Source organism: Muscardinus avellanarius (genome assembly GCF_963383645.1).
Source record: "Muscardinus avellanarius genome assembly, chromosome: 1".
NCBI classification, from domain to species: domain Eukaryota; kingdom Metazoa; phylum Chordata; class Mammalia; order Rodentia; family Gliridae; genus Muscardinus; species Muscardinus avellanarius.
Genome location: NC_137786.1, coordinates 45,030,404 through 45,057,971, shown reverse-complemented (window position 1 = coordinate 45,057,971; position 27,568 = coordinate 45,030,404). Strand labels below are relative to the sequence as shown.

Genomic DNA, 27,568 nt, shown 5'->3' with positions numbered 1-27,568 from the left:
CTATATAGCATGTTTATAGTACTTTTCACTAAAGTACATTTCCCTCCCACCACCAACCCCCCAGCTCCCAGGGACATTCATTCTACCTCCAAGCTATGCCCCTAGCCCTATTTTATTTTTTATTTGAAAACAAGGTCTCACTATGTTATAGAGGGCTTCACTAAGATGCCAGGATATAAACCTATGATCTTCCTGTTTCAGTCTCCAAGTACTGGGATAATAGGTATGTACCACCACACCTTGCTTGAAGTGTATATTTTGAAGGGCATAAAATTCTTCCTGGATAATGACTGAAACTGTCTGTGGCATGATGGTGTGTGCTTGTAATCCCAGCATATGGGAGACTGAGACTGGAGGATCGTGGTTCATGGACAGCTTCTGCTACTTAGGCCCTTTGCAACTCAGTGAGATCTTGTTTCAAAATAAAGAATAAAAAATAGGCCTGGGGGTGTAGCTTGGAAGTAGAATGCCCCTGGGTTCCATCCTTAGTACTGACAAAAAAAAAAAAAAAAAAAAAAAACCTTACCAAATTCCTACCAGTCCACCTCATTTTGTATACATAGTGGATAAACTACCTTGTATATGGCCAGGCGTGGTGGCGCACGCTTGTAATTCCCGTGCTTGGGAGACGGAGACAGGAGGATCGTGCAGGTTCGAAGCCAGCCTCAGCTGGCTTAAGAGACCCTGTTTCCAAATAAAAAAATAAAATAGGTCTGGGAGTGTAGCCTTAAGGTAGAAGGGCTTCCAGGAACCCCAGTACCACACACACACACAAAAAAAAACTACCTTGTATAGTAGTTACAGTACAATTTTATAGTAGTGGCAGAGATTTAGGAGTCACTCTTAGTCCCAAGTGTAATTTGGAACATAACCTAATTTTATCAACCACATCTGGTCTGATTTCCAAACCATATGCTAGGGTAGTCTTATTATTGTGATTATTGGTATTCATTGTATGATAATTTTCACTGGCTTCAATTTTAGAAAATGACATTATTTTCAATTCTGAAGATCTGCTACAGCTCCCTTCACATGTACTGAATATACATTTAAGTCAATTAACTTTTGTATATTTGGTGGTCAGATTTTTTTAAGCCTCTTATTAGACCTTATATATGATTAACTTTTGTATTGCCTTTACATTAGGTTCATGAACGAAGTGTCCAGTCAGATTTTCTACTAGTTATCTTGAAAGAAATTTTACAAAAGCGTTCTGATCTACACTTGATTCTAATGAGTGCTACTGTGGACAGTGAAAAGTTTTCTACATATTTCACACACTGTCCTATTCTCAGAATTTCAGGAAGAAGTTATCCTGTTGAGGTAAGTTTTTCTGTAGTGTATGTGTAAGCCAAAGATTCATTCACTCCAGAGTTTCCCCAGAACGTGGTCTCTTACTATTTCTCAGGTTCTGCAGGTCAAGAAAGGACCTGGAGACAGGCTTGAGAATCATGAGGCTGGTGCTCCTTTGTCAGTGGGTGGATAGGGTGGAAGGAGGGTTGTGACCACAGATCTGAGGACTACAAGACATAAACTTGTTTCCACATCAAGATCATTATATCCAGAGTGAGAGTGCCTACTCAACTTTAAGGAACTCTTTTTTTTAACCCACCCTCAAATTTAGGGTGGGCTGTGAGGCTTCTTTTCTGCCTTTTCTTAATGTTTCCCTTTAGTTCAGCTAATTAAGTTTACTCTTTTAACTGTTTTCACATTTTAAAAAACACATCATAGTATAATTTGCCCTGAGACTTTAGCAACAGACCCATCTATATTAACCAATTTCTTCATTCCTAAATACCAAAAACAAAAAATTGTAATCTAAATTGGTTTGGTGACATTCAAAAGGTGATAATATTTACTGAAATAAATTTGAATTTACCAGTCTGTACGCCTTACTCTATACAGGTTTTTCATCTTGAAGATATAATAGAAGAAACAGGCTTTGTACTGGAAAAAGACTCAGAATATTGTCAGAAATTTCTGGAGGAAGAAGAAGAAATAACCATTAATGTTACAGGCAAAGCTGGAGGAATAAAAAAGTATCAGGTAAATAAAATATTTTGCCACACCTGTAATCCAAGGACTTGGGAAATTGAGACCGGAGACTCTCAGGTTGAGCCCAACAAGCAGTAACTTAGTAACAACCTTTTTAAAAATAAAAAATATAAAGGGCTGGGGGAATAGCTCAGTTGTAGAGCCCTCTTTCCCATTCCCTAGGTTGAACCCCCAGTGCCAAAAAATTAAATAAAATAGTTTGATCTAGGCATGGTGGCATAGGCCTATAATCTGAGACCTATAATCTGAGCAAATCCAGAAAGCTGAGGCAGGTGGATCACAAATTCAAGGCCAACTTTGGCAACTTAGCAAAAACTGGTCTCAACATAAAAAGGGCTAGGGGTATGGCTCAATGGTAGAGCGCCCCTGGATTCAATTCCTGGTAAAAGAGGGAGAAAATATATTTTGAAAGAGATCCTGTAATGAAATTTATGGTATAATTTTCCTTGACAGTTTTTAAATTGTATAGCTAACAGTGAATTTAGGTATAATTTGGTAGAAGAGGAATAGTGTATAAGAAAATTTTAAAGATCATTTCTTTAATCTTAGTTTCTTAGACTATAGTATTTCTTTTGAGATATTTTAATTATCTTCTTACCTTATTTGGAGCATTTAGATACACATATAAAACAAAGACCATATGCCAAGCATGGTGGCATACACTTATAATCCCTCCACTTGGGAAGCTGAGACAGGAGGACTGCACAGGTTCGAAGCCAGCCTCAGCTACTTAGTGAGGCTCTCAGCAACTTAGTAAGACCCTGTTTCCAAATAAATAAAATATAAAATAGGTCTGGGAGTATAGCCCAGAGGTAGAAAAGCCCCTAGGTTCCATTCCCAGTATCACAAAAATAAATAAATAATTAATTAAATAAATAAAACAAAATAAATAAAACAAAGACCATACAAATAAGCAACTTTTATAAAAGTTTTATAGCAGTGAACAATTACTGAGGAGTGTTTATAGTGATTTTCTCTACTTTGTCTGTTACTATAGGTGATCAGTATGGTGTAGGTGCAAAATCTAGATCTTTGCCATTGGTTTTCTTAGGAGCCTCTGACCTGACTGGAGCCTATCATTAGATCACTAGTGAAACTGTTTAGGACAAAGCAGAGTTCTTCCTAGAGAGTTATTTATGTGTTTTTATAAATATTACAAAACTTCATCTTAGACTATAGTATTAGATCCAGCATTTCCATTACCTCTGTGATATTTCATTTGTATTTCATACATATATCCAAACTGCACAGTTACTTTATCTTTTTTTTTTTTCCAGTACTGAGGATAGAACCCATTGGGCATTCTACCTCTGAGCTACACCCCCAGCCCTATTTTTTATTCTTTATTTTGAAACGGTCTCATTGAATTGCAAAGGGCCTTGCTAAGTAGCTGAGGCTGGAGAATGAATGCACAGGCATACTCCCAGCCTTTTGTTTTGTTTTGTAACAGTGTTTCTCTAGGTTTTTATTCTGGTCTTGAGCATGTAATCTTCCTGTCTCAGCCTCCCAAACACTGGGGTTATAGGCATGTAACACAATGCCCAGCAGGTTTTGTTATTCTTAAGAACTGGATAAAATTAAATTGTCAAAAGACTTGAAATCTTATTCTTTTTTCACTTTTCAAAATGTTACTTTTGCAAGCCAGGCATAGGGGTACACACCTGAATCCCAGTACTTAGGAGGCTGAGACAGGAAGATCAGAGGTTTCAGACCAGCCTCAGAAACTTTGTAAAACCTTTAGCAACTTAGCAAGACCCTGTTTAAAATAATAATAATAATAACAATTACAAAGGGCTGGGCTGGCAATATAGCTTGGAGGTAGAATGTCTCTGGGTTCGATCCTCAATACCATAAAAAAAGAAAGAAAGAGGAGAGAAGAAAAATGTGCTTTGTGTACACTTTTGTATTTTAAAAAAATCATAGTGGTGACAATGAGAAAACTAGATTTGAATAGATGTACATACTTCCTTCTTTTCTTCTTTGTCTTATAAAAATACTTAAATGTTTTGTTGAGCTTTCTCTGGTTGTGTTTCTTCTAGGAACACATCCCAATTCAGACTGGAGCAAGTGCTGATTTAAATCCATTTTACCAAAAATATAGCAACCGCACTCAACATGCTATTCTGTACATGAATCCTTATAAAATCAACCTGGATCTCGTTTTGGAACTTCTTGTATATTTAGGTATATTTGTACTTCTAATCTGTTGCTATTTGTTTTAATAAAATACTTATACTAACTAGAGATATTTTATTAATATTTTATATGTTGTTTCTTATATTATTTTGAGTATTGTATCTTTTTAAAATTTTTCAGACAAAAGTCCCCAGTTCAGAAATATTGAAGGAGCAGTATTGATCTTTTTACCAGGCCTTGCTCATATTCAACAGCTGTATGATCTCTTATCAAGTGATAGAAGATTTTATTCTGAACGGTAACTACAACTTTTCATTTTATTCCTGATAATTCTAAAATAGAAAAATATTTATACAACTCATGATCAGAGTTTTTAGAGTCTTTTTACCTTTATTTCAAATTATAAATGATGAGCTGGGTATGGTGGTGCACGCTTAAAATCCCAGTACTTGGGAGGCTGAAACAAGAGGATTTCACGTTGAAGGCCAGTCTCAGCAAGTAATAAGATTCTCATCAACTTAAAGGGACCTTGTTTCAAAATAAAAATAAAACCAAGTTTGGGGTGTAGCAAGGAGATAGAATGCCCCTCCGCTTAATCCCCAGTACCACACACACACACACAAATATATATAGTAAACTTATTTACATTTTTTAAACATTACTATTATTATATCTTGTAAAAAAATTTTAGGTACTATATCTGTATTTGTTCTATTTTCTTAATATGAAAGGCAGAAAGAATCCTGTGGTTAAGTATAAGGTGGTGACTTCCCTCTCCAAACTTACTAAATCTTAGAAAACCCCAACAAACTGGGTATGGTAGCACACACCTATAATTTCAGTATTTGTGAGGCTGAGATAGAAGGATCGTAGGTTTGAGGGCAGCCTTAGCAACATAGTGAGACTCTCAGCAACCTCTAGGCCCTATTTCAAAAAACATAAGCTGGGCATGATAGTACACACCTGTGATTCCAGTACTTGGGAGGCTGAGACCGGAAGATTGCAGTCAAAGCCACCCTCAGCAATTTAGTGAGTCCTTGTTTCAAGATTAAAAATAAGCCGGTATGGTGGTACACACTTATAATCCTAGTACTTAAGAGCCTGAAACAGAAGGATCCGGGTTCTCAGTCAGCCTCCAGCTACTTAGGCCCTCCACAACTTAGTGAGACCCTGTTTCAAAATAAAGAATAAAAAATAGGAGCCAGGCATGGTGGCATACACTTATAATCCTAGCATTAATAGGGCTGGGGTATCACTTGGAGGTAGAATGCCCCTGGGTTCCATCCCCAATACTGAGGGGGAAAAAAAAAATAGGACTGGGAGTATAGCTCAGAGGTAGAATGCCCCTGATTTCAATCCCCAACACCACAAAAATAAATAAATAAATAAATAAATAAATAAATAAATAAATAATAGGGCTGGGGTGTGGCTTAGAGGTAAATACTTCTGAGTTCAATCCCAGTACACACACACACACACACGCACACACACACAGACAGAAAGAAAACTCCAACTATATTGTTATCACCCATATATACTGAATCTGCTATTTACCTTTTCTGATGTAGTTTATTGCTGCTATCAGTTTTTTAAACTGTGATATAAAAGTTCTGAATTCAAAATGCTCCAAGATCTAAAACACTTCTCATCCCAAGTATTTCAGAAAAGGGATACTTATATGAGATTTTATTAAACTGTTCTGTGCACTATTTAAATTTTTTCATAATAAAAATGTTAATGTTGCTTTCTACATGCAAATAAACTTTGTTATTCTTTGCAGTGTCTTCTAAAGAGAAACTCTTGCTAAGAACTATGATTTTAACTTTCAGATATAAAGTGATAGCTCTGCATTCTATTCTTTCAACTCAAGATCAAGCTGCAGCATTCACACTTCCTCCTCCAGGAGTCAGGAAGGTAAATTCAGTATATCAAATGTGTACTATCCACATAAGGCTAGTTTTTGGAAGCGTTATGACTTTTTATCATCAAAGTTATAAAATTTCTTTTAATTCGTAGACTTCAGGTGCTCCAGTCGATTCAGAAATGAATCCAGTATTGAGCATTGGGGCTGGGTGAGGTGACATAGCATAGCATAGGCTTGTGATCCCAGTACTTGGGAGGTTGAGACAGAAGGATTGCAGGCTCACAGACAGCCTCAGCTATTTATGAGGCCCTCTGCAACTTAGTGAGACCCTGTTTCAAAATAAGGAATAAAGAATAGAGCTAAGGGTGTAGCTCAGAGGTAGAATGCACCTGGGTTCAGTCCCGAGGGCCACAAAAAAAAAAAAAAAAAAAATCAAGCATTGGAATACTTATGTGTCATCAAAGGGACATGAATTTTAGGGGGGAAGGTGGTTGAAAGTATCGCATGGATGTTGTTTGTAATAAAAGTCACTACTTTTTCCCAGGAAGACATGAAGGAGGTTGGATGTCAGGGGCTGTTTGAGTCCTGAGTGGATTCTTGTTCATAAGGCTATTCATTCCTGATTATTTTTATAGTACATAGAACATTGGGTTTATGGAAATAATCTCAGTATTTTCAGTCTCCTCTGTTCAGGGTTCTGAATGAAACTCTTGGCAAAGAGTTTCTGACATTAACTCCTCTCTCAGATGGGGAAAGAAAAGAAGCACAGTGTAGGAAATGTGGAACATAGAGCTGTTGGAAAGAGCCTGACTGAAAAGTGGGAGGCCTATGTTCAAATCTCTACACTGCCACATCTGTGTAGCCTTTGGGTCCTGCTTAACCTCACTCTTTAGGGGTTGGATTAAACTGAAGGTTTTCTTTATCTGTCTATCCATCTATCTATTTATTTTTTTGTGGTACTGGTAATTGAATCCAGAGGCATTTTTTCCTGAGCTATACCCCCAGACCAATTTTATTTCTTATTTGGAAACAGGGTCTCACTAGGTTGCTGATAACCTTGCTAAATTGTCAAGGATGGCTTTGAACCTACAATCCTCTTGTTTCTGCTTCCTGAGTACTAGGATTACAAGCATGTGCCACCATGCCTGGCTCAAACTGATGGTTTTCTAACTGTACCCTGAGAACTACAGAGGTCCTGAGGTTGTGCTCTTCAACATTTCTTCAACATTTGGACTTCCCTGTGAGATTTGTGTTATAAAGAGTTCTACCTTTTAGCAAAAATAACTGAATACTGCTAAAATAGAATGATCACATTGGTTCTTTTTTGCTCTTAATAATCTGAGTTCCATTTCCTAGGATAAGTGAATAAGAAGCAGTCACTCAATGTTGAGATATACAGTAGAAATAAGAGCAATATTTATTTGATTTGACCCAGAATTTCCTGTATTTTATCTCCAAAGATTCAATAGCATCAAAAATACAGAGGATGACATTATTCAGTGATCACTGTTAAGCATTTCAGAACTAGAAATTTTAGAGCTTAGAAATTCATCTGTTTATAACCTGCTGATTTATAGTTGAGGTCATTAAGGCCCATAAACAAAGTGATTTGCCCAATCTCAAAAAGCCAGAACAGTAACCTGGTTCTTTTCAGTAAACAGCTATTTTTTTGTCTTCTATTAATTGTGAAGAGTTATACTGAGCTGTCTCCATTCTCTGACCCTGTTTCCCATTTTAATTATTTTATTCTTTTATTTTTAAGATGATTCACTAGAAATAGAGAAATGATGCTTTTTATGTAATAAAAATCTATAACTTTAATAAGCTGAGCTGAAAAAACTAAAGAAAATTAAAATTATAAAATGATAAGTAAAATAGAAGTTTTCATGAGTGAAATTGAAGTTCACTTCTAAAAATTCATCAGCTGTGAGCCAGGCATGGTGGCACACGCCTGTAAACCCAATACTTGGGATGCTCAGATAGGATCACAGGTTCAAGGGCTTAACAAGGCCATAAGCAACTTAGTGAGACCATGTTTCAAAATAAAAAATAAAATAGGGCCAGGAGTGTGTCTCAGAGGTAGAACACCTCTGGATTTAATCCCCTAGTAAGTAGCGCGCATGCGCGTGCACACACACACACACACACACACACAAACACACACACAGAGTTATCAGCTCTGTTAAGTGTAGTAGTGCATCCCTGTAGTCCCAGCTATTCAGGAGGCTGAAGCAGGAAGATCACTTGAGCCCATGAGTTTGTGACCACCCTGGGCAACATAAACAAACAAAAATTTTTAAGTAAATAAAAATTTGTCAGTTCAAGTCAAAGATATATTACTAAATGATATATTACTAAAAGTTGTTTAAATGTTTTAGCTGTTTGTTTATTTTCAGATTGTTTTAGCAACAAATATTGCAGAGACCGGTATCACTATTCCAGATGTTGTATTTGTAATTGATACTGGAAGAACAAAAGAAAATAAGTAAGTTTGGATTCCTCAAGTCAAAATATTTTTAACCTGGGAAGAGTTTGGTGCTCTGAATTTTTAGGAGAAATTGCTGAATCATATAGGGAAAATCCCAAAGGTTTAAATTCTGTTCAATTAATTAATTAATTAATTTCTGCCTTAATTCTAAGGCAGAAAGCCTTAGAAAAACTACAAGAAACTTTAAAATGTCTCAGAATAAATGTCAGAGTTTCTTATAATATGTTTTATCATAAGTAATGTCAGTGTATTGTTATTTTTAGGAAAATGCTAATAAAAGTTACAGATTTTTTGTTTTAAAAATAAATTAACAAAAGCATTATTTCTGAGATAATAAAAGAACATGAGTTTTGGAGTCAGAGCTGGATTTAAATCTCTGATCTATAATCTAGATGAAAAAAATAACCTTTCTAACCTTTAATTTTATTTATTTTTGTGTGTGTGTGGTGCTGGGTATGGAACCCAGGGACATTTTACCTCCGAGCTACAGCCCCAGCCCTATTTTTTATACTTTTTAGTCTTTGAAAAAGAGTCTGAGTTGCTAAGGGCGTTGCTAAGTAGCTGAGGCTGTCTGCGAACCGCGATCCTCCAGTCTCCACCTCCCAAGTGCTGGGATTACAAACGTGCACCACCATGCCCGGCCTTAACCTTTAATTTTCTTATATGTAAGCAAGTAAAGTGAAATTTTTCTAATTGAAGGTGCCTGTTACGGTAACTAGAACGTAACGGTAACCTTAACTGAATCTTCAACAAAAAAAGATTCTACTGTATAAATATTTTGATGCTTATATTATATAAATAGATGAGGACATTTTTATTATAACATATATACAATGTCCCCAGTATTAGCAAACTATAGTAATATTTGAATATTTAAAAATAAGTTCTTAGGAGCCAGGCATGGTGCCACACACTTGTAATCCCAGTACTTGGGAGGTCCAGACAGGAAGATCACAGATTCAAAGCCAGCCTCGGCAACTTAGTGAGGCTCTCAGCAATATAGTGAGACCCTATTTCCACATAAGAAATAAAATGGGGCTGAGGATATAACTTGGAGGTAGAATGTCTCTGGGTTCAATCTCCAGTGCCCCCCCATATACATGTTCTTGATTATACCTTTAGAGGAAATGTTTTCAGGGCTTATCTGTATCTTAAAAAAGGTATATTGAATTTTTTTTAATTAATTTATTTTTTAAATTGGTGCATTGTAGTCATACATCAATCACATTAGAGTACAAGACTTGAGAGGATATACAAGCACACATCATCCAATTAGCCCTCCTCCAGCCCCCATCCCATTCCCTCCCCCTCCCTCCATCCCACACTTCTTTGGTGATTTACTTTGATACATTTGTTTATGTACCTCCTGCGTTTTAAAGAGGCTCCGTCCTCCAGTATTACATACCCTCTGATTGGTCACATTAGTTGCTTCACTATAGGGCCCTTTCTATAGCTCAACCTCTTCCTGTTGCCCTTTTCCTCCTAGTTATTGCTGATTAAGAGAAGCGTCTGATTTATATTTTCTGCGATATTTCTCTGTGCATGCTGCGTTGCAAGTACCAATCCCACTCTTGATGGTCCCAGTAGTGGCCTGGCTACTCAGTGGACTGATCCAGACCTCGCTGGCTCAAGCAGCGGCCTTGCCTCATGGGAGGCCCCAGTTCTGGTCTCGCTGGCCCCTGAACCGGTCTAACCCCTAAGCTGGCTTTGGTCCCGGCCTTGGAGGCCGCAGGAGTGAACTTGCCTCACGCCAGGCTCCGATGCTGGCCATTGGCCCCTGCACTGGTCAAACCCCTTGGCAGGATTCCAATCCCGGCCTCGGAGGCCCCAGCACCGGCCTAACCCCTCGGCAAGCTCAAATGCCGACCTCGTTGGCCCCAGCACCAGCCTAACCCCTTGGCAGGCTCCGATCCCAGCCTCGGAGGCCCCAATGTTGGTCATGCCTCAAGGCAGGCTCCGATGCCGGCCTCGCTGGCCCCAGCACCGGCCTAACCCCTCGGCAGGCTCCGATCCCGGCCTCGGAGGCCCCAGCACTGGTCATGCCTCAAGGCAGGCTCCGATGCCAGCCTCGCTGGCCCCAGCACCGGCCTAACCCCTCGGCAGGCTCTTATCCTGGCCTTGGAGGCCCCAGTACCAGCCTTGCCTCACGGCAGGCTCCGATACCGGCCTCGCTGGCCCCAGCACCGGCCTAACCCCTCGGCAGGCTCTTATCCTGGCCTCAGAGGCCCCAGCACCAGCCTAACCCCTCGGCAGGCTCCGATCCCGGCCTCGGAGGCCCCAGCACTGGTCATGCCTCACGGCAGACTCCGATGCCAGCCTCACTGGCCCCAGCACCGGCCTAACCCCTCGGCAGGCTCCGATCCTGGCCTCGGAGGCCCCAGCTCTGGTCATGCCTCAAGGCAGGCTCCGATGCCGGCCTCACCGGCCCCATCACCGGCCTAAACCCTCGGCAGGCTCTTATCCTGGCCTCGGAGGTCCCAGTACTGGCCTTGCCTCAAGGCAGGCTCCGATGCCGGCCTCACTGGCCCCAGCACCAGCCTAACCCCTCGGCAGGCTCCGATGCCGGCCTCGGAGGCCCCAGCACTGGTCATGCCTCAAGGCAGGCTCCGATGCCAGCCTCGCTGGCCCCAGCACCGGCCTAACCCCTCTGCAGGCTCTTATCCTGGCCTCGGAGGCCCCAGTACCGGCCTTGCCTCACGGCAGGCTCCAATACCGGCCTCGCTGGCCCCAGCACCGGCCTAACCCCTCGGCAGGCTCTTATCCTGGCCTCAGAGGCCCCAGCACCAGCCTAACCCCTCGGCAAGCTCCGATCCCGGCCTCGGAGGCCCCAGCACTGGTCATGCCTCACGGCAGGCTCCGATGCCGGCCTCACTGGCCCCAGCGCCGGCCTAACCCCTCGGCAGGCTCTTATCCTGGCCTCGGAGGCCCCAGTACCGGCCTTGCCTCACGGCAGGCTCCGATACCGGCCTCGCTGGCCCCAGCACCGGCCTAACCCCTCGGCAGGCTCCTATCCCGGCCTCAGAGGCCCCAGCACTGGTCATGCCTCAAGGCAGGCTCCGATGCCGGCCTCGCTGGCCCCAGCACCGGCCTAACCCCTCGGCAGGCTCTTATCCTGGCCTCGGAGGCCCCAGTACCGGCCTTGCCTCACGGCAGGCTCCGATACCGGCCTCGCTGGCCCCAGCACCGGCCTAACCCCTCGGCAGGCTCTTATCCTGGCCTCAGAGGCCCCAGCACCAGCCTAACCCCTCGGCAGGCTCCGATCCCGGCCTCGGAGGCCCCAGCACTGGCCATGCCTCACGGCAGGCTCCGATGCTGGCCTCACTGGCCCCAGCGCCGGTCTAACCCCTCGGCAGGCTCCGATCCCGGCCTCGGAGGCCCCAGCTCTGGTCATGCCTCAAGGCAGGCTCCGATGCCGGCCTCACCGGCCCCAGCACCGGCCTAACCCCTCGGCAGGCTCTTATCCTGGCCTCGGAGGTCCCAGTACCGGCCTTGCCTCAAGGCAGGCTCCGATGCCGGCCTCACTGGCCCCAGCACCGGCCTAATCCCTCGGCAGGCTCCGATGCCGGCCTCGGAGGCCCCAGCACTGGTCATGCCTCAAGGCAGGCTCCGATGCCGGCCTCGCTGGCCCCAGCACCGGCCTAACCCTTCAGCAGGCTCTTATCCTGGCCTCGGAGGCCCCAGTACCGGCCTTGCCTCACGGCAGGCTCCGATACCGGCCTCGCTGGCCCCAGCACCGGCCTAACTCCTCGGCAGGCTCCTATCCCGGCCTCGGAGGCCCCAGCACTGGTCATGCCTCAAGGCAGGCTCCGATGCCTGCGTCACTGGCCCCAGCACCGGCCTAACCCCTCGGCAGGCTCTTATCCTGGCCTCGGAGGCCCCAGTACTGGCCTTGCCTCATGGCAGGCTCTGATGCCAGCCTCGCTGGCCCCAGCACTGGCCTAACCCCTCAGCAGGCTCCGGTCCCGTCCTCGGGGGCCCCAACACTGGCCTTGCCTCACGGCAGGCTCCGATGCCGGCCTCGCTGACCCCAGCACCGGCCTAACCCCTCAGCAAGTTCCGGACCCGACCTCGGAGGCCCTAGCACAAGCCTTGCCTCATGGCAGGCTGCAATGCCGGCCTCGCTGGCCCCAGCATCGGTCTAACCCCTCTGCAGGTTCCAATCCCGGCCACGGAGGCCTCAGTAGTGGCCTTGCCTCACAGCAAGCTCCGATGTCGGCCACTGGCCCCGGCGCCCGCCTAACCCCTCAGCAGGTTCCGATCACTGTCTCTGTGGTTATTATTTCAAAGGTTCCAGGTGTAATGTATCAGATCTCTGCCTCCCCCGAATATTGGCCACTGGCATTGCCACTGCCTCCACCGTTTCAAATCCTTCCCAGGCTCTTTTTCCACTCTGAATGTTGTCCAGTGTTCCTAAGCATGCGTGATGGTAGCATTCGACATTTGGTGTAATTTCTCCAAAAAAATAAAGTTGGTAAGATCCGGTTTCTGCTTCTCCTGAATACAAGTCTCCACCACCATCGTGGAGAACTCTTTCAACACCGCATTTCTCCTTGGTCTCCGCTAAACTCTCTCCTTATATGTGATGTCTGAGATTCTTAACAATATAGAGAAATAGCAGTCCTCTTTCACGGCGAATTTTTCCTTAAGTTCCAGTGCATTTAGATATGTTTTGTCTGCATCTCCAGTGTCCTGGCATCCATAACGGCTTTCTTACCTCCTCTCCAATATTTTTCTTTATCTTTTTCTGTTCTGGGCCCGGTTTCTCCAGGGGTCTGGCGTGCTACTCGCAGTTCGGCCCGGGGCCCAGAGTCCCGCGACCCGGGCCCCAGCTGGCGGAGAACTCTTTCAACACCGCATTTCTCCTTGGTCTCCGCTAAACTCTCTCCTTATATGTGATGTCTGAGATTCTTAACAATATAGAGAAATAGCAGTCCTCTTTCACGGAGAATTTTTCCATAAGTTCCAGTGCATTTAGATAAGTTTTGTCTGCATCTCCAGTGTCCAGGCATCCATAACAGCTTTCTTACCTCCTCTCCGATATTTTTCTTTATCTTTTTCTGTTCTGGGCCCGGTTTCTCCAGGGGTCTGGCGTGCTACTTGCAGTTCGGCCCAGGGCCCAGAGTCCCGCGACCCGGGCCCCAGCTGGCGTGCCCCGCGCGCGACCCCTGCCCAGAACCCAGCATCTTACTGGGCCTGGTTTCTCCAGGGGTCTGGCGTGCTATGCGCAGTTCGGCCGGGACCCAGAGTCCCGCGACCCGGGCCCCATCTGGCGTGCCCCGCCCACGACCCCCGCCCAGAACCCAGCGTCTTACTGGGCCTGGTTTCTCCAGGGGTCTGGCGTGCTACGCGCAGTTCGGCCCGGGGCCCAGGGTCCCGCGACCCGGCCCCCAGGTATATTGAATTTTAATGTTGACAGCCGCACGCCCAAATTATTTCCAAGAATTCTTGTTGCATAACTAATAGGTATTCTACTAAAACAAGAGATTTCTTGTTCACATAAGTTTGAGAAAGCTTAAATTAGATAGGTTTTTTTTTTCTTCTTTTCCTAGAGCTTTTAATTTGATAGTAAAAAGTCCATTGTTTTAAAATAGCCTATGTTCAACTTAGTTTTAAGAGTTAAATATTTCCAGTTTTTTCCAATTTTGATGAAACTGAAGTATCTATATAATCTCTCCTAAAACATTTCTGTAGGTACCATGAAAGCAGCCAGATGAGTTCTTTGGTTGAAACTTTTGTCAGTAAAGCTAGTGCTCTGCAGCGCCAGGGTAGAGCTGGGCGAGTAAGAGATGGCTTCTGCTTTCGGCTATACACAAGAGAAAGGTATGGCATCGCACTCTAAATTTAAAATGCACCATCAGTAATGGGTGGCATTCTTGATAAGATGTGATCTTATTTTTCAGATTTGAAGGCTTTATGGACTATTCTGTTCCTGAAATTTTGCGTGTACCTCTAGAAGAATTATGTCTTCATATCATGGTAATCCCAAAGGAACTCAGATGAATTTGTTCTTCCTTACAACTTTTTAGGAAAAAAAAAATGAAGCTTTAAACTTATCTTGCCTCATGTTGCTTTAAATTTTCAAGTATTCCACTTGAAAATTCTTAAAAACATGCCCCCCTCTGTCTTGTTATAGTTGTATCCACTGTGCTTTGATTTTGCCATGGCACTTATACTTAATAGATTAAAATACAGAATCATAACCTAGACCAGTGGTTCTCAACGATGGGCAGCATTGACTGTCAGCGGTCATTTAGGGGACATATAACGTTGTCTGGAGACATTTTTGGTTGTCATAACTGGGAAAATGGTATCCAGTAGGTAGAGATGAGGGATTCTGGTGAATATCTGACAATACAGGACAACTCCCTAAAACAAAAAACTCTCCAGCCCAAAATGTCAGTTGTGCTAAGATTGAGAAGCTATGACCTAGACCAAGAACTTCTAGACTACAAGATCTGTAAAACTCTTCTGGTCTTGGATTTTTGACTCTCTAAAAATCAATAATGAAGAAATTAACTATAGACTAGAAAATTTCATCCTTATGCCCACCTCTGCTGCCCTCCCCCTCTCCACACACACTCTTCTAGTCTACTGTAAGAAAAATAATAGGGTAGCCTTACACACCTTTGTTGCTCAAGATTTTACTGAACTCAAAATCTAGTTCCAATACTAACCTCTTTGAGCAGTGTTAATTCTTTCTGGTCACACCAATTTTGTCACTTTTTCAATCTGCAGAAATGCAATCTTGGTTCTCCTGAAGATTTCCTCTCCAAAGCCTTAGATCCTCCTCAGCTTCAAGTAATCAGCAACGCAATGAATTTACTCAGAAAAATTGGAGCTTGTGAACTAAATGAACCTAAACTCACTCCACTGGGACAACACCTGGCAGCTTTACCTGTGAATGTCAAAATTGGCAAGATGCTTATTTTTGGTGCCATATTTGGCTGTCTTGACCCAGTGGTAAGTAAAACAGCGGGACTGCTGCTACTTGACTTTAAACATTTGACTGGGAAATTACTGGGTTTGGAAACAATTTTTAACCTTTAATTTTTAATTTTTAATTTTTTTACTTTTATATAGAGAGTTTTATAAATGTGGCATATCTAGACTTGCTCTCATATGAACCAGTTAAAATATTTATTTGACTAAGTTTCTGGTAGATAATTCTAAGGAAGCTTTAAGCAACATAGATATGCTTTGGGAAGTAGAATCAAAAACTATATGTGCTCTTTCTCTGGGCCAGTAAATATCATTGTTCTATTTTCTCAAATTATGTCAGGATTAACAGAATTATCAAATTCTGTAGATTTGTCTGAATCATTGGGCACACATTCCTCCATTGCCTTTCCAGCTTTATCAAGCTGTGGCCTTTATGGGCAAAATCAAGGCTATTTTATTATTTTAGTCTCTTTTTCTTTAGTATTAGAATTTGGTATGAAGTTGGAGTATAGCTTAGTAATGGAGCACTTGCCTACCATGCAAACCTGTAGGGTTAAACTTAGCACTACACAAAAAAAGAAATAAATAGATACTAGAATTGTTCATCTGAAAAGCTACAATAGATGGGTGGTTGTGTGGTCAAATTTATTTTTAAAGGGTATTGCAGTCATATGGGGATAATGGCACATGCCTATAATTCTAGTACTTGGAAAATTAATAAGACAGGAGGGTGGCATATTTGAGACCAGCCTCAGCAACAGAGATACTCTGTTTCAAAATAAATAATAAACCTGGCATGGGAAGCTGAGACAAAAAGATTGCAGGTTGACAACCAGTTTAGCAACTTAGTGAGACTCTGTTTCAAAAATTAAAAAAATATAGAGAGCTGGGGAGTGTAGCTCAGAGGTAGAACACTCCAGGTTTATTCAATCTCCAGTACTATAAATAAACAAGTAATAAATAAGGCTGGTGCGTTGGGCATGGTGGCACATGCTTATAATCCCAATACTTTAGAGGCTGAGATGGGAAGATCGCAGATTCAAAGGCATTCTTGGAAACTTGGCCCTCTGTAATTTAGTGAGACCCTGTTTCCAAATAAGAAATTTAAAAATCGGGTTAGAGGCTTAGTTCAGAGATAGAATGCCTCTGGGTTCAATACCCAGTGCCACAAAAAAGGGGAGAGGGGCTGGAGGTTTAGCTTAAGAGTGTCCTCGAGTTCAATCCCTAGTACCAAAAATAAAATAAAAATAAAGGGCATTGCAGTCAGTGGAAATTCAGCACTGTGGGAGTTAAGAGAACTGAACTGTGATTGTGAGATTGCCTTTACTTACTTAACAAACTATAAATCACTTATACACATTTTCAGTGCTACTACTTCATAGAGATGATATAAAAATAAAGAATAGCAGGGCGTGATGGCGCACACTTGTAATCCCAGTGCTTGGGAGACTGAAATAGGAGAATCGCACAGGTTTAAAGCCAGCCTCAGCTACTTTGTGAGGCTCTCAGCAACTTAGTGAGACCCTGTTTGCAAATAAAATACAAAATAGGTCTGGGAGTATAGCCCAGATAGAAAAGCCTCTGGGTTCCACCCCCAGTACAACCAAAAAAATAAAGAAAAAATAAAGAACGCAGTTTTTTGTTTTGTTTTTGTGGTGCTAGGGATGGAACTCATGGGCATTCTACATCTGAGCTACACCCCTAGCCTAATTTTTTATTCTTTATTTTGAAACAGAGTCTTACTAAGTTGCGGAGGGCCTAAGTAGCTGAGGCTGTCCATGAACCGCAATCCTCCTGTTTCAACTTGCCAAGTACTGGGATGACAAACGTGCACCACCACTCCAGCTAAAAATGCAGTTATTTAATTTCATAAAATGAAACAAAGTAACCACATAAAGTGAAAATGCAGGTTATCCAAGGAAGAACATGGTAATTGTGTTAAAAATAAGAAAGAGGCCACTTAAATTTTGACTGTTTTATGATTTGCTTTTTTTCAATAAATCAACTTTCAGTCTATACTTCTTTAATGATAAATTATTTGATTATTTATTGATAGGCAACACTAGCAGCAGTTATGACTGAAAAGTCTCCTTTTACCACACCAATTGGTCGGAAAGATGAAGCAGATCTTGCAAAGTCCGCATTGGCTGTGGCAGATTCAGACCACCTGACTATCTACAATGCATACCTAGGGTAAAGAAACGATTGGGGTATTATCAATATTCCAATGGCTTGAGGCTATTTGCTCTTTAAAAAATCTTCTTTGTCATTAAAATTGTACACTTAAGATTTAATTTTTTTTAGTTGTTCATCTGTCAAAGTATAATTATGTCCAGTACTTGAGAACTTGAGAGGCTGAGACAAGAAAATCAAAGGTTCTAAGACAGCCTCAGCAACTTGGGGAAACTCTCAGCCAGCAATATCCTGTTTTGAAAACAAACAAATATATATATATATATTTTTTTTTTTAAAGGACTGGATTTAATTACCAGTACCAAAAATAAATAATAATTATGTTAGGGAGACATAGTTTTATACTTCTTATAAAATTTAATAGTAGTGTACTTGGTATTATTGTATATGTATATTTCTCATATTTGAAGTAACTAATTTATTTTGATACATAAGCAGAAAAAAATCTGTATTATACTTGAAAGTCTTGCATAAATGTAGCTGCTGCAGTAAGCAAGACCTTCTCTTTAAATGATTATAATTTAGTTAAATATTGCTTTGGTTACTATCTTTAAAAAATCAAGCTTGGAAAGACAACATGATGAGATTTCTTCATGTATTTTTTTAATCCAGATGGAAGAAAGCACGGCTGGAAGGAGGATATCGTTCTGAAATCACATATTGCCGGAGGAACTTTCTTAATAGAACATCACTGTTAACCCTAGAGGTATTTCTTAACATAGCTCTTTAATTCATAGTCAGGGAGGTAACTATACTGGGCTTATTTTGAAAAGAAGAACGCCTAGGATAGGGCTTGACACATAGTAAGCATTTCATTAACAGTTGTTGAGTCAATAAGTTTATAATTTTTGTTTTGTTGTTTCTTCCAATCAGTAACCTGTCTGTATTTACATAGTGACTTAAAACAGTTCTTAGTAATAATATATTCAGGAAATGATCTTAAAAAGGCAGCATGATTTCATGGAAATAACACTAGATTGGGAATTAGGATAGCTAACTTCTTTAAGGTTTGCTTTCACTTTATTTCTAATGAACCAAAGGGGAATAATCTACATTTTTATTTTTCTTCAATTATGGAAAATTTTAAATACACCAGCAAGTAAACAGAACTATAATGAATTTCCAGGTACTCATTTCCCATGTCCATAATAATCAACATATTCAATCTTGTTTTATTTCACTGTCTGCCCTGTAGATTTAAGTAAATCCAAGGCATCAGATTATTATGTTTTTTGGTTTGGCTGGTTGGTTGGTTAGTTTGGTTTGGTTTTTTTTACTGGGGATTGGACTTACATTCCACCTCTGAACTATACTCCCAACCCTATTTTATTTTTGTTTTCTGTAGTACTGGGGATTGAACCCAAGAGCATTCTATATCTCAGCCACACCCTAGCCTATTTTTATTTTTTACTTTTTGGAAGCAGCTTTTGTTAGGTTGCTGAGATCCTTGCAAAATTGCCAGGTCCAGCCTTAAGCCTGCGATCCTCCTGTTTCAGCCTCCTAAGTACCAGGATTACAGGCTTGTGCCACCACACCTGGCTTATTTTTTGTTTTTGAAAGAGGGTTGCTGAGAGTCTTGCTGTGTTGTTAAGTTTATCCTTGAACCCGCAATCATTCTGTCTTGACCTCCCAAACACTGGGATTACAGGTGTGCAGCACCATCCCTGGTTCTGTATTTCTTTTTTTTTTTTTTTTTTTTTTTTTTTTTTTGTAGGTCTGGGGATAGAACCCAGGGGCATTCTACCTCCGAGCTCAATATGTGCAAATCCCAGTTAGCTGACCTAAACATAACTATTTCTTCCAATTTGGCCCTTTCTCCTTTGTCTCTTCTCAGCTTCCACCTAATGTCCAAAGAGCCTCACACAGCCTTCTTTCTCTGAGCCTTTTCTTCACCCCACCACCACCACCACCCCAGCTATAAAGTTTTAGATCCTTTTGCCAACTCTGTGGTGTCACAGCAGCTATGTTTGTCTTTTCTCCCCTGGAATCAGTCTGTTTAATCCCAAACCAAAAGCCTAAAGTATATCCCAAATGTAAACATCACCTTTTAATTACTTGTATCCTGTATACTTTGAAAAATACTCATCCTTCCAGATGTAGTTTTGCTGATCACACCATGGAATATTTTTTTTTAAAGTCACAATTATAATTAAATGAGGCTGCCAATAATAAACTTTATTGGAGTTCTTTAGGAAATTAAGGTGAGATTCCTAGAGGCAAAAGTACATACTTATAGAGTAAGACCAAGATTCCTCTGTAATTCTCGGTGTTAGTCTATGGCTATCTTCAATGAGTAAAAACGAATAAATAAAGAAGTAAACTGGCTGTGGTGGTGCATGTCTGTAATCCCAGTACTTGGGAGGCTGAGACTGGAGACTCATGGGTTTGTGGCTAGCCTTGGCACTTAGCAAGGCCCTCAGCAACTTAATGAGACCGTTTCAAACTAAAAAATAAGTAGTGCTAGTGGTGTAGTTCAGAGGTAGAATGCCCCTGGGCTTAATACAAAAAAATATAAAATAAAATAATGCTTTAAAAAAAGAGATACTATACTATTAAATATAGAGAATAAAAATTTAGGGAGACATTTTTATTGCTCTCACAGACTTTATGTTTTACATCTAAAATCTTAGGATGGTGAGAATAGGTTACTGTAATTCTTATCCATTATTTTTTTTCTCTACCCTTGGGTCTGTAGTTGACTTAATAATTTGGTATCCTACCTTTTAATAGGAAACAGTAATATAAATTACAAGATTATTTGGAAATTTTTCTAGTTTGCTGATCACGACTATGGAAGATTAAAAAAATAGGTCACAATTTTAGATTACATAAAACTGCCAGTAAATTATGATTGTGTTTCTTTTTAACATAATCTAACCTAGGATGTAAAGCAGGAGTTAATAAAGTTGGTTAAGGCAGCAGGATTTTCATCCTCCTCAACTTTGACCAGCTGGGAAGAAAACAGAGCTTCACAGACCCTCTCCTTCCAAGAAATTGCCCTTCTTAAAGCTGTGTTGGCTGCTGGACTGTATGACAACTTGGGGAAGATAATCTATACAAAGTCAGTGGATGTTACAGAAAAATTGTCTTGCATTGTGGAGACAGCCCAAGGCAAAGCACAAGTACATCCATCTTCAGTAAATCGTGACTTACAAACTTATGGATGGCTCTTATACCAGGAGAAGGTAAAGTATTCTTTCTTAAATTCTAGTTTTCAGGAAGTTATTCTAGAAGTCATTCATAGCAATTTAGGATGTCCCAACAAGGATTTTATTTAGTTCTCAAATTGAGCTATTCTTTATTGGTCATACTTGAAATCTAAATGCACATAGTTTCTCAAACCAAAAGTGATAATAATAATGCTCATTTCTGTTTCATTTAATAAGTAGAGTTAAGATTTTCTCCAACCTTTCACTTTTTCTCCTTGGAATAAAGACAGTGATAGCAAATAGGTATTGGTTAATAATGTATCAGTTCCCTGAGTATTTGACTAAAAGGCATCATCTCCAAGGAAAAAAAAGAAGTTCCATTTCTCAATAAGGGGAATGTTGGTTAGAGTAGAACCACTGTGGATAAATCAGCATTAGTTGGAGTCACAGTATCACTTGAGATAATTGAATAGCAAATATTTTAAATCACGAAACAACCTTTTAAATTACAGCTGTATTGCTATTCTATTTTCTTGTTTTAAACATCTGGTGGAATTAAGATGATATTTTTGTGTTCCATTATTTTGGATTTTTGTTACTCATCTCATATCGACTCATTTTCAGAGAAATATGAGAAGAGCATGTCAAATTGAAATATATTTCTCCTTTTATTAACCCATTTTGTCCCATTATCTTATGTGTGGAATATCTATAATAACTTAAATTTATCAACAAATATACCACCTATGGTAGCTTTAAATAATATTTGAATGTTTATTATGTTCACAAAGTTGAAAACTTGGGATTTAATAAGTTAAAAGTCTGTCATTATATTTCTTACCTCATAAAGTAACAAAGATCCATAATTTCAAGAACTAGCATTAAAGTGCCCAACATATCCAACTTAAATGTAAAACATAAGAAATTATTGACTAGGTAAACATTACTCTAGAGAGCAGAAACTCTGAAATATAATAACTTTATTTTAGTATTTAATATACGATCTTTATAAATTGCTTATATATGGTTTCATTTATGGTCCAGGTACATACTTGAGCCTTTCAGAAAATATTTTAAATGCCTTTTAATGCACACGTAGTAATAGTGATTATAAAGTTTACAAATTCATCACATAAGAGAATGAAAACATGACTATAAAGAATGACTTAAAATATAGAGTAATAAGTTATAGAAAAATACTTGAGATACATGAATTTCTTGTTTTTAGACTGTGAAGTTGTTTTTTCTCCTTTTTTGTTTTATATAGATAAGGTATGCCAGAGTATATTTGAGGGAAACAACCTTAATAACTCCTTTTCCAGTTTTGCTTTTTGGTGGTGATATAGAAGTTCAACACCGAGAACGTCTTCTTTCTGTTGATGGTTGGATCTATTTTCAGGTATATATCTATTAAACTTGAAAATAAAATTATATTGCTATTATAATATATATATATATGTCACCAGTAATAATTAACTTGCCAAGTGTTGGTTATATTAACAGTTCATTTTAGCTGGGTGTGGTGGCACAGTTTGTAAGCCCTGCATTTGGGAGGCTGAGACAAGAGGATTTGCAACTCAGTGAGACACTGTTTTAAAATAAAGAATAAGAAAATAGGGTTATAGGTGTAGCTCAGAGGTAGATTGCCCTTGGGTTCCATCCCCAGTACTGCAAAAAAAAACCAAAAAAAGTTAATTTTATATGGATTTTATCAAATATAATTTCCTAAAAACTTTGTTAGATTACTTTTATAGTTTCCTTTCTATAGAGACAATCAAGCTGGGCATGATGGCATATGCCTGTAGTTTCAGTACTTGCAAGACTGAGACAGAAGGATTGCAGGTTTGAGGACAGCCTCAACAATGTAATGAGACTTTCAACAACTTAGGGAGACCCTGTTTCAAAATAAATTTTTTAAAGGGCTGGGCTATAGCTTGCAGGTATAATGTCCCTGTCAATTGCCAATACTAAAACAAAAGCAAAAAAACAGTCAGTTAAGAACAAGAAATTAAAAGAAATCAAGAAATTTTCTGGATTACATGATTATTGGAAGAGCAAAATTCAATCTTAAGATTGAAACTTAAGTTCTCAAAACTCATGTTCATTTTACAACATTTGGCCACCAAAAGCCCAGAATCATAGTTTCTAAAACATTGTCAAATTCTTCTCTATAAATTAGATTCAAGCTTTGAAATTAAACCCAAGCTTTGCTTATTTCTGGCAATAATTTTATTTTTCTGTAGACCCATCAACATTAACCAATGTAAATCAAGCAATATAGAGTGTGTTATGCTATACCATGATAACTGTGTGTAACTTAAAAATTAATTTGTTTCATGCAAAGAAGCTGGAGTGGTGAAAATTTTATAACTAGGTTGTAGTGGTGGTTACACAACTATAAATTTGCTAAAAATAATTGAAATTAGACATTTACCAATGTATGCTTTTTCTTTTGTGGTACTGGGGATGGAACCCAGGGGTATTCTACTTTCAAGCTACACCCCCAGGCCTATTTTTTATTCTTTATTTTGAAACAGGGTCTGAGTTGCAAAGAGCCTCACTAAGTAGCTGAGGCTATCCGCCAACTGTGATCCTCCTGTCTCAGTCTCCCAATACTGGAACAGTGTACATTTTTACTATTTAAGTTGTACCTCAATAAAGTTATTAAAAATTTACCTCACCCAAAACTTCATTCTTGACTACCACAGAGTTATATAAGATTAATAACTGCTTTTATTTTGGGAAGAGATATCAAATTTCATAAGGTTTGAATAGCTTCACTAGCAGAAGTGATTTGCCAGTGTTTTCCCCATTATGTTTGTTATTAAAACTCAAGATGCGCTAAGGCAGTTAAGATATAAGGTGTATATGCTTATCCTGTAAGCTTTATTTAAACACATTCAACTCCCCTGTATTAACTTTGTCATCTACTCAACAGGCTCCTGTAAAAATAGCTGTCATTTTCAAGCAGCTAAGAGTTCTCATTGATTCTGTTTTAAGAAAAAAGCTTGAAAATCCAAAGATGTCCCTTGAAAGTAAGTATTTAATTATAATGTAAGGGGAATAGAGTATACAGATGTATATGTGTGTGTGTGTGTGTGTGTGTGTGTACATACATACATTAATGTGTTGAAAATTTTTCTAAGAAAGTCTTAAAGATTGATTCTAGACATCATGATTTATTTTAACATTGGACAACCCTGTAACACATTGAGGTCACAGATTTCATGTGACTAAGAATTAGCTTAAGAAAATTTATTTTATGCTGAATTCCATCAAACTCAGACAGTTTGTGATTCTTTATAACTTAATTATTCACTTAAGAGTCTTTTAGTTTACTCCTACCTTTTCTAAACTTTGCTTCTAAACTTCTGGCCATTTCATCAAAAAAGGCTAATAAAAAGAAATATAAAATGTTTGTACTAATAATCTTAGTATTTTAAAAATGAGAAGAATTGGAGACTTTCTCTGAGGTTTATCCATACAGCATGTCTCTCTACCATGCATTTCTCCCAAATGCAAAACTGTTTATCCATATAAAATAAATACATTATCCTTCAATGAAAATCTGAAGTGTACACCTGAGTTCCAGTTAGCCTGGTACTTCCCCAGCTTGCTAATCATAAAAATCATCCTGATAGTCTCCTATAGAGATTAACATAACTCTTAATCTCTATAGGAGAAGCCTGTGGCCATATTATTACTTCTACTTTTTTTGTGGCAATTTATTATTTTTTTTATGATCATACATCACTTTGGAATACAAGACTTGAGAGGATATACAAGCACATATCATCCAATAAGTCCTCATCCAATCCCCATCCCATACCCTCCCCCTCCCTTGATCCCATGCTTAATTGGTGATTATCTTTGATATAATTGTTTACGTACCTCATGAGTTTTAAAAAGATTCCATCCTCCCCCATCCCCTCCCCTCCGATTGGTCACCTTAATTGCTTCTCAATAGGGCCCTTTCTACTACTCGACCTCCTCCTGTTACCCCTTTCTTCCTAGTTCTTGCTAATTAGGGAAAGCATCTGGATTTTATTTTCTGTGCTATTTCTCTGTGCATGCCACATTGCAAGTTCCGATCCCACTCTTGACGGCCCCGGTAGTGGCCTTTTTAAAGTACAGTTTATTTCAAAAAATAATGTGTTGTTTTTCTGATAGAATATCCATATTTATGGTTCAGTTGGTTGCATCCATGTGCTCTGATTTGACATGTTCTCTAATCTTTGTATTTTCTAGTTATATCTAGATGCTCAATTAGAATCAAGTTTTAAGGAAAGAATGTTTTCTAAATGGTGCTATATTCTTCCTATAGCATCACATCATGAAGTAATTCAGTTTGGTATTCCTGAATGTTAAGAATTAATCAGAGCTGGGCGTGGTGGCACACGCTTTTAATCCCCGCGCTTGGGAGGCTGAGACAGGAGGATCGCGCAGGTTCGAAGCCAACCACGCTGGCTTAAGAGACCCTGTTTCCAAATAAAAATGTGTAAAAATAGGTCTGGGAGTGTAGCCCAGAGGTAGAAGGCCCCTGGGTTCCATCCCCAATACCATCAAAAAAAAAAAAAGAAAAAAGAATTAGTCAGGAGGGTTAGTATAGATATATTTAACTAAGTATCTCTAGTTAAGTCCCACAGTCAGACAAGTTGGGGAGCTACTGATAAGTGCTCCTACACTAAAGTCTCATTCTCTATTTTTATTTGTATAATTGAATATGAGTGTGCAAGCATTAAACTGTATTTTCCTGTATTGCTGGAAACTTTTACATCAGGTCTCAACAGCCTTGTGCAGTACAGCTTTAGCATTAAAAAAAATTGCATTAGGACTGAGATATAGCTCAATGCGAGAGCACATGCCTAGCCTGTGTGTAGCCCTGGGTTCAATCCCCAGTACCACACAAAAAAGAAAAGAACTGCATTATATAAAAGACAAACCAACCCTCAACTGTTAAATTAAGCAAAATACTTTTTAAATTATTTCAGTGCTTTTCAATACCATAAAAGAGAAAGCAGAAATTACCTCTAGAGAGAAGATATATATTTTTGACTTGGAAGGGAGAAATTGAAATTCATTATAAATACAGAATTTAGTCGCAGCCCTGATAATTACAACTTTATAAATGAGTGGTTATGAGATTCTTAGAAAGTCACATTTCAGAGCAACTGTTTAGAAGTAAACACATCTGTTAACAAAATCACCTTAGCAAATAATGCCTCTTCTCTTCCTGTTTGTCAGTCAATTGATATTTGATCCCTTTGTTGTGTAGATAGGCCTGTTGATCTCCAATTAACACCTCTGTAGAGTACTTCCCTGTTAGAAATTTTTTTATTCCTTTGGACCAAAACAAGTATAGTTCTTTTTATCTTGCCCCCCCCCCTTTTTTTATGGTACTGGGGGTGGAAACCAGGGACTTTCTACCTCCCTGCTATACTCCCAGACCTATTTTATACTTTATTTGGGAACAGGGTCTAAGTTGCTGAGAGCCTCACTAAGTAGCTGAGGCTGGCTTCGAACCTGTGCGATCCTCCTGTCTCAGTCTCTCAAGTGCGGGATTACAAGAGTGCACCACCACTCCCAGCAACACATTTCTACCAGGAGAAAAAGTTGGGAAACTTCTTGTCCTAAAGGACCTTTAAAGAAACGGCACCTTGTTGGACATAGTGGCACACGCTTGTAATCCCTACATTTGAGAGGTTGAGACTGGAGGATCACCGTTCGCAGAAAGAGCCTCAGCTACTTATTGAGGCCCCCTGCAACTCAGTGAGACCCTATTTCAACTATAAAAGAATAAAAGATAGGGCTGTGGGTGTAGCTCAGAGGTAGAATACCCCTGGGTTCCATCCCCAGTGCCTTATGAAAAAGAAACCATTTACATCACTTTGTCTCTTTAGGTCTTAGCCTCTGTATACTCAAATATTTTCAAAATGTTAACTTTTTGTTGAAGTAGGAATGGTATAACTATAATAATAGTATAATGTTTATTCTATAATAAATATTTTATAAGCATCTCTAGCATTACAATGAATATTGCTGGAATCAACTTTATATTCTTTTTTTCAATTTTATATTCTTATTTAAGAGAATATTTTGATGAAGTATACCTCTTGATTATATGTATATATGTTGTAAAATTAGCCAATGTAGAATTTATTCATGGGTTTTTGTTTCTTTCATTCAGATGACAAAATTCTACAGATCATTACAGAATTGATAAAAACAGAGAATTCTAACAATTGATCCTGAAATTCATGGTCAACTGCTTTAAAAACTACGATGAAGATAAAATCATGAAATTATGTGAAAATGGACCATCTTGTCAAATATTTCATTACCTGAAATGTTGGTACTAGCCATTAACCTAAAGGTTGAAAGGAAAAAGCACATACTTTGAACATGTGTAATTTTCTAGTTCCTTTTTAATGATGATTATTCTCAGTGTATTTGCCACTACATTTACAATAAACTCTTTGGTATCTTTCATGTTTTACACATCATTATGTGCTTTAAGGGCAAGGCCTGTGTCTCTAGCATCTGTAACTTAGTGTTGTGGCTCCCTATGTATTTGTCTCATCCTCTTTCAATCCCTGACATTTAGATAATTTAGACCATTTTGACCCAGAAAAGAAAATGAATTGTAAAAGCAACTTATAAGTAAGTTTCCATGAAAAAGGACAACTTCAGGAGTGAGTTATTTAACATTTGATATGCAAAACCAGAACCTAAATAAGTTCATTA

The 27,568-nt window shown here is 39.5% G+C and overlaps 1 protein-coding gene across 1 annotated transcript in view; it reads left to right on the top strand.

Moving 5' to 3' along the window:
• The window catches only part of DHX29 (DExH-box helicase 29), a gene marked incomplete at both ends in the record, with an annotated part of 59,635 nt that extends 32,565 nt beyond the window's left edge, over positions 1-27,070 (top strand). The window contains 15 exons of the mRNA XM_080702949.1: positions 1,147-1,323; positions 1,906-2,046; positions 4,095-4,239; positions 4,372-4,489; positions 6,021-6,105; positions 8,452-8,540; positions 14,235-14,363; positions 14,444-14,519; positions 15,279-15,503; positions 17,539-17,675; positions 18,288-18,381; positions 20,558-20,860; positions 22,092-22,223; positions 23,763-23,859; positions 27,012-27,070. Coding sequence (XP_080559075.1) covers positions 1,147-1,323; positions 1,906-2,046; positions 4,095-4,239; positions 4,372-4,489; positions 6,021-6,105; positions 8,452-8,540; positions 14,235-14,363; positions 14,444-14,519; positions 15,279-15,503; positions 17,539-17,675; positions 18,288-18,381; positions 20,558-20,860; positions 22,092-22,223; positions 23,763-23,859; positions 27,012-27,070 — 2,007 coding nt within the window. The remainder of the gene's footprint in view (positions 1-1,146; positions 1,324-1,905; positions 2,047-4,094; positions 4,240-4,371; positions 4,490-6,020; positions 6,106-8,451; positions 8,541-14,234; positions 14,364-14,443; positions 14,520-15,278; positions 15,504-17,538; positions 17,676-18,287; positions 18,382-20,557; positions 20,861-22,091; positions 22,224-23,762; positions 23,860-27,011) is intronic.
• Between the last annotated feature and the right edge of the window lie 498 nt (positions 27,071-27,568).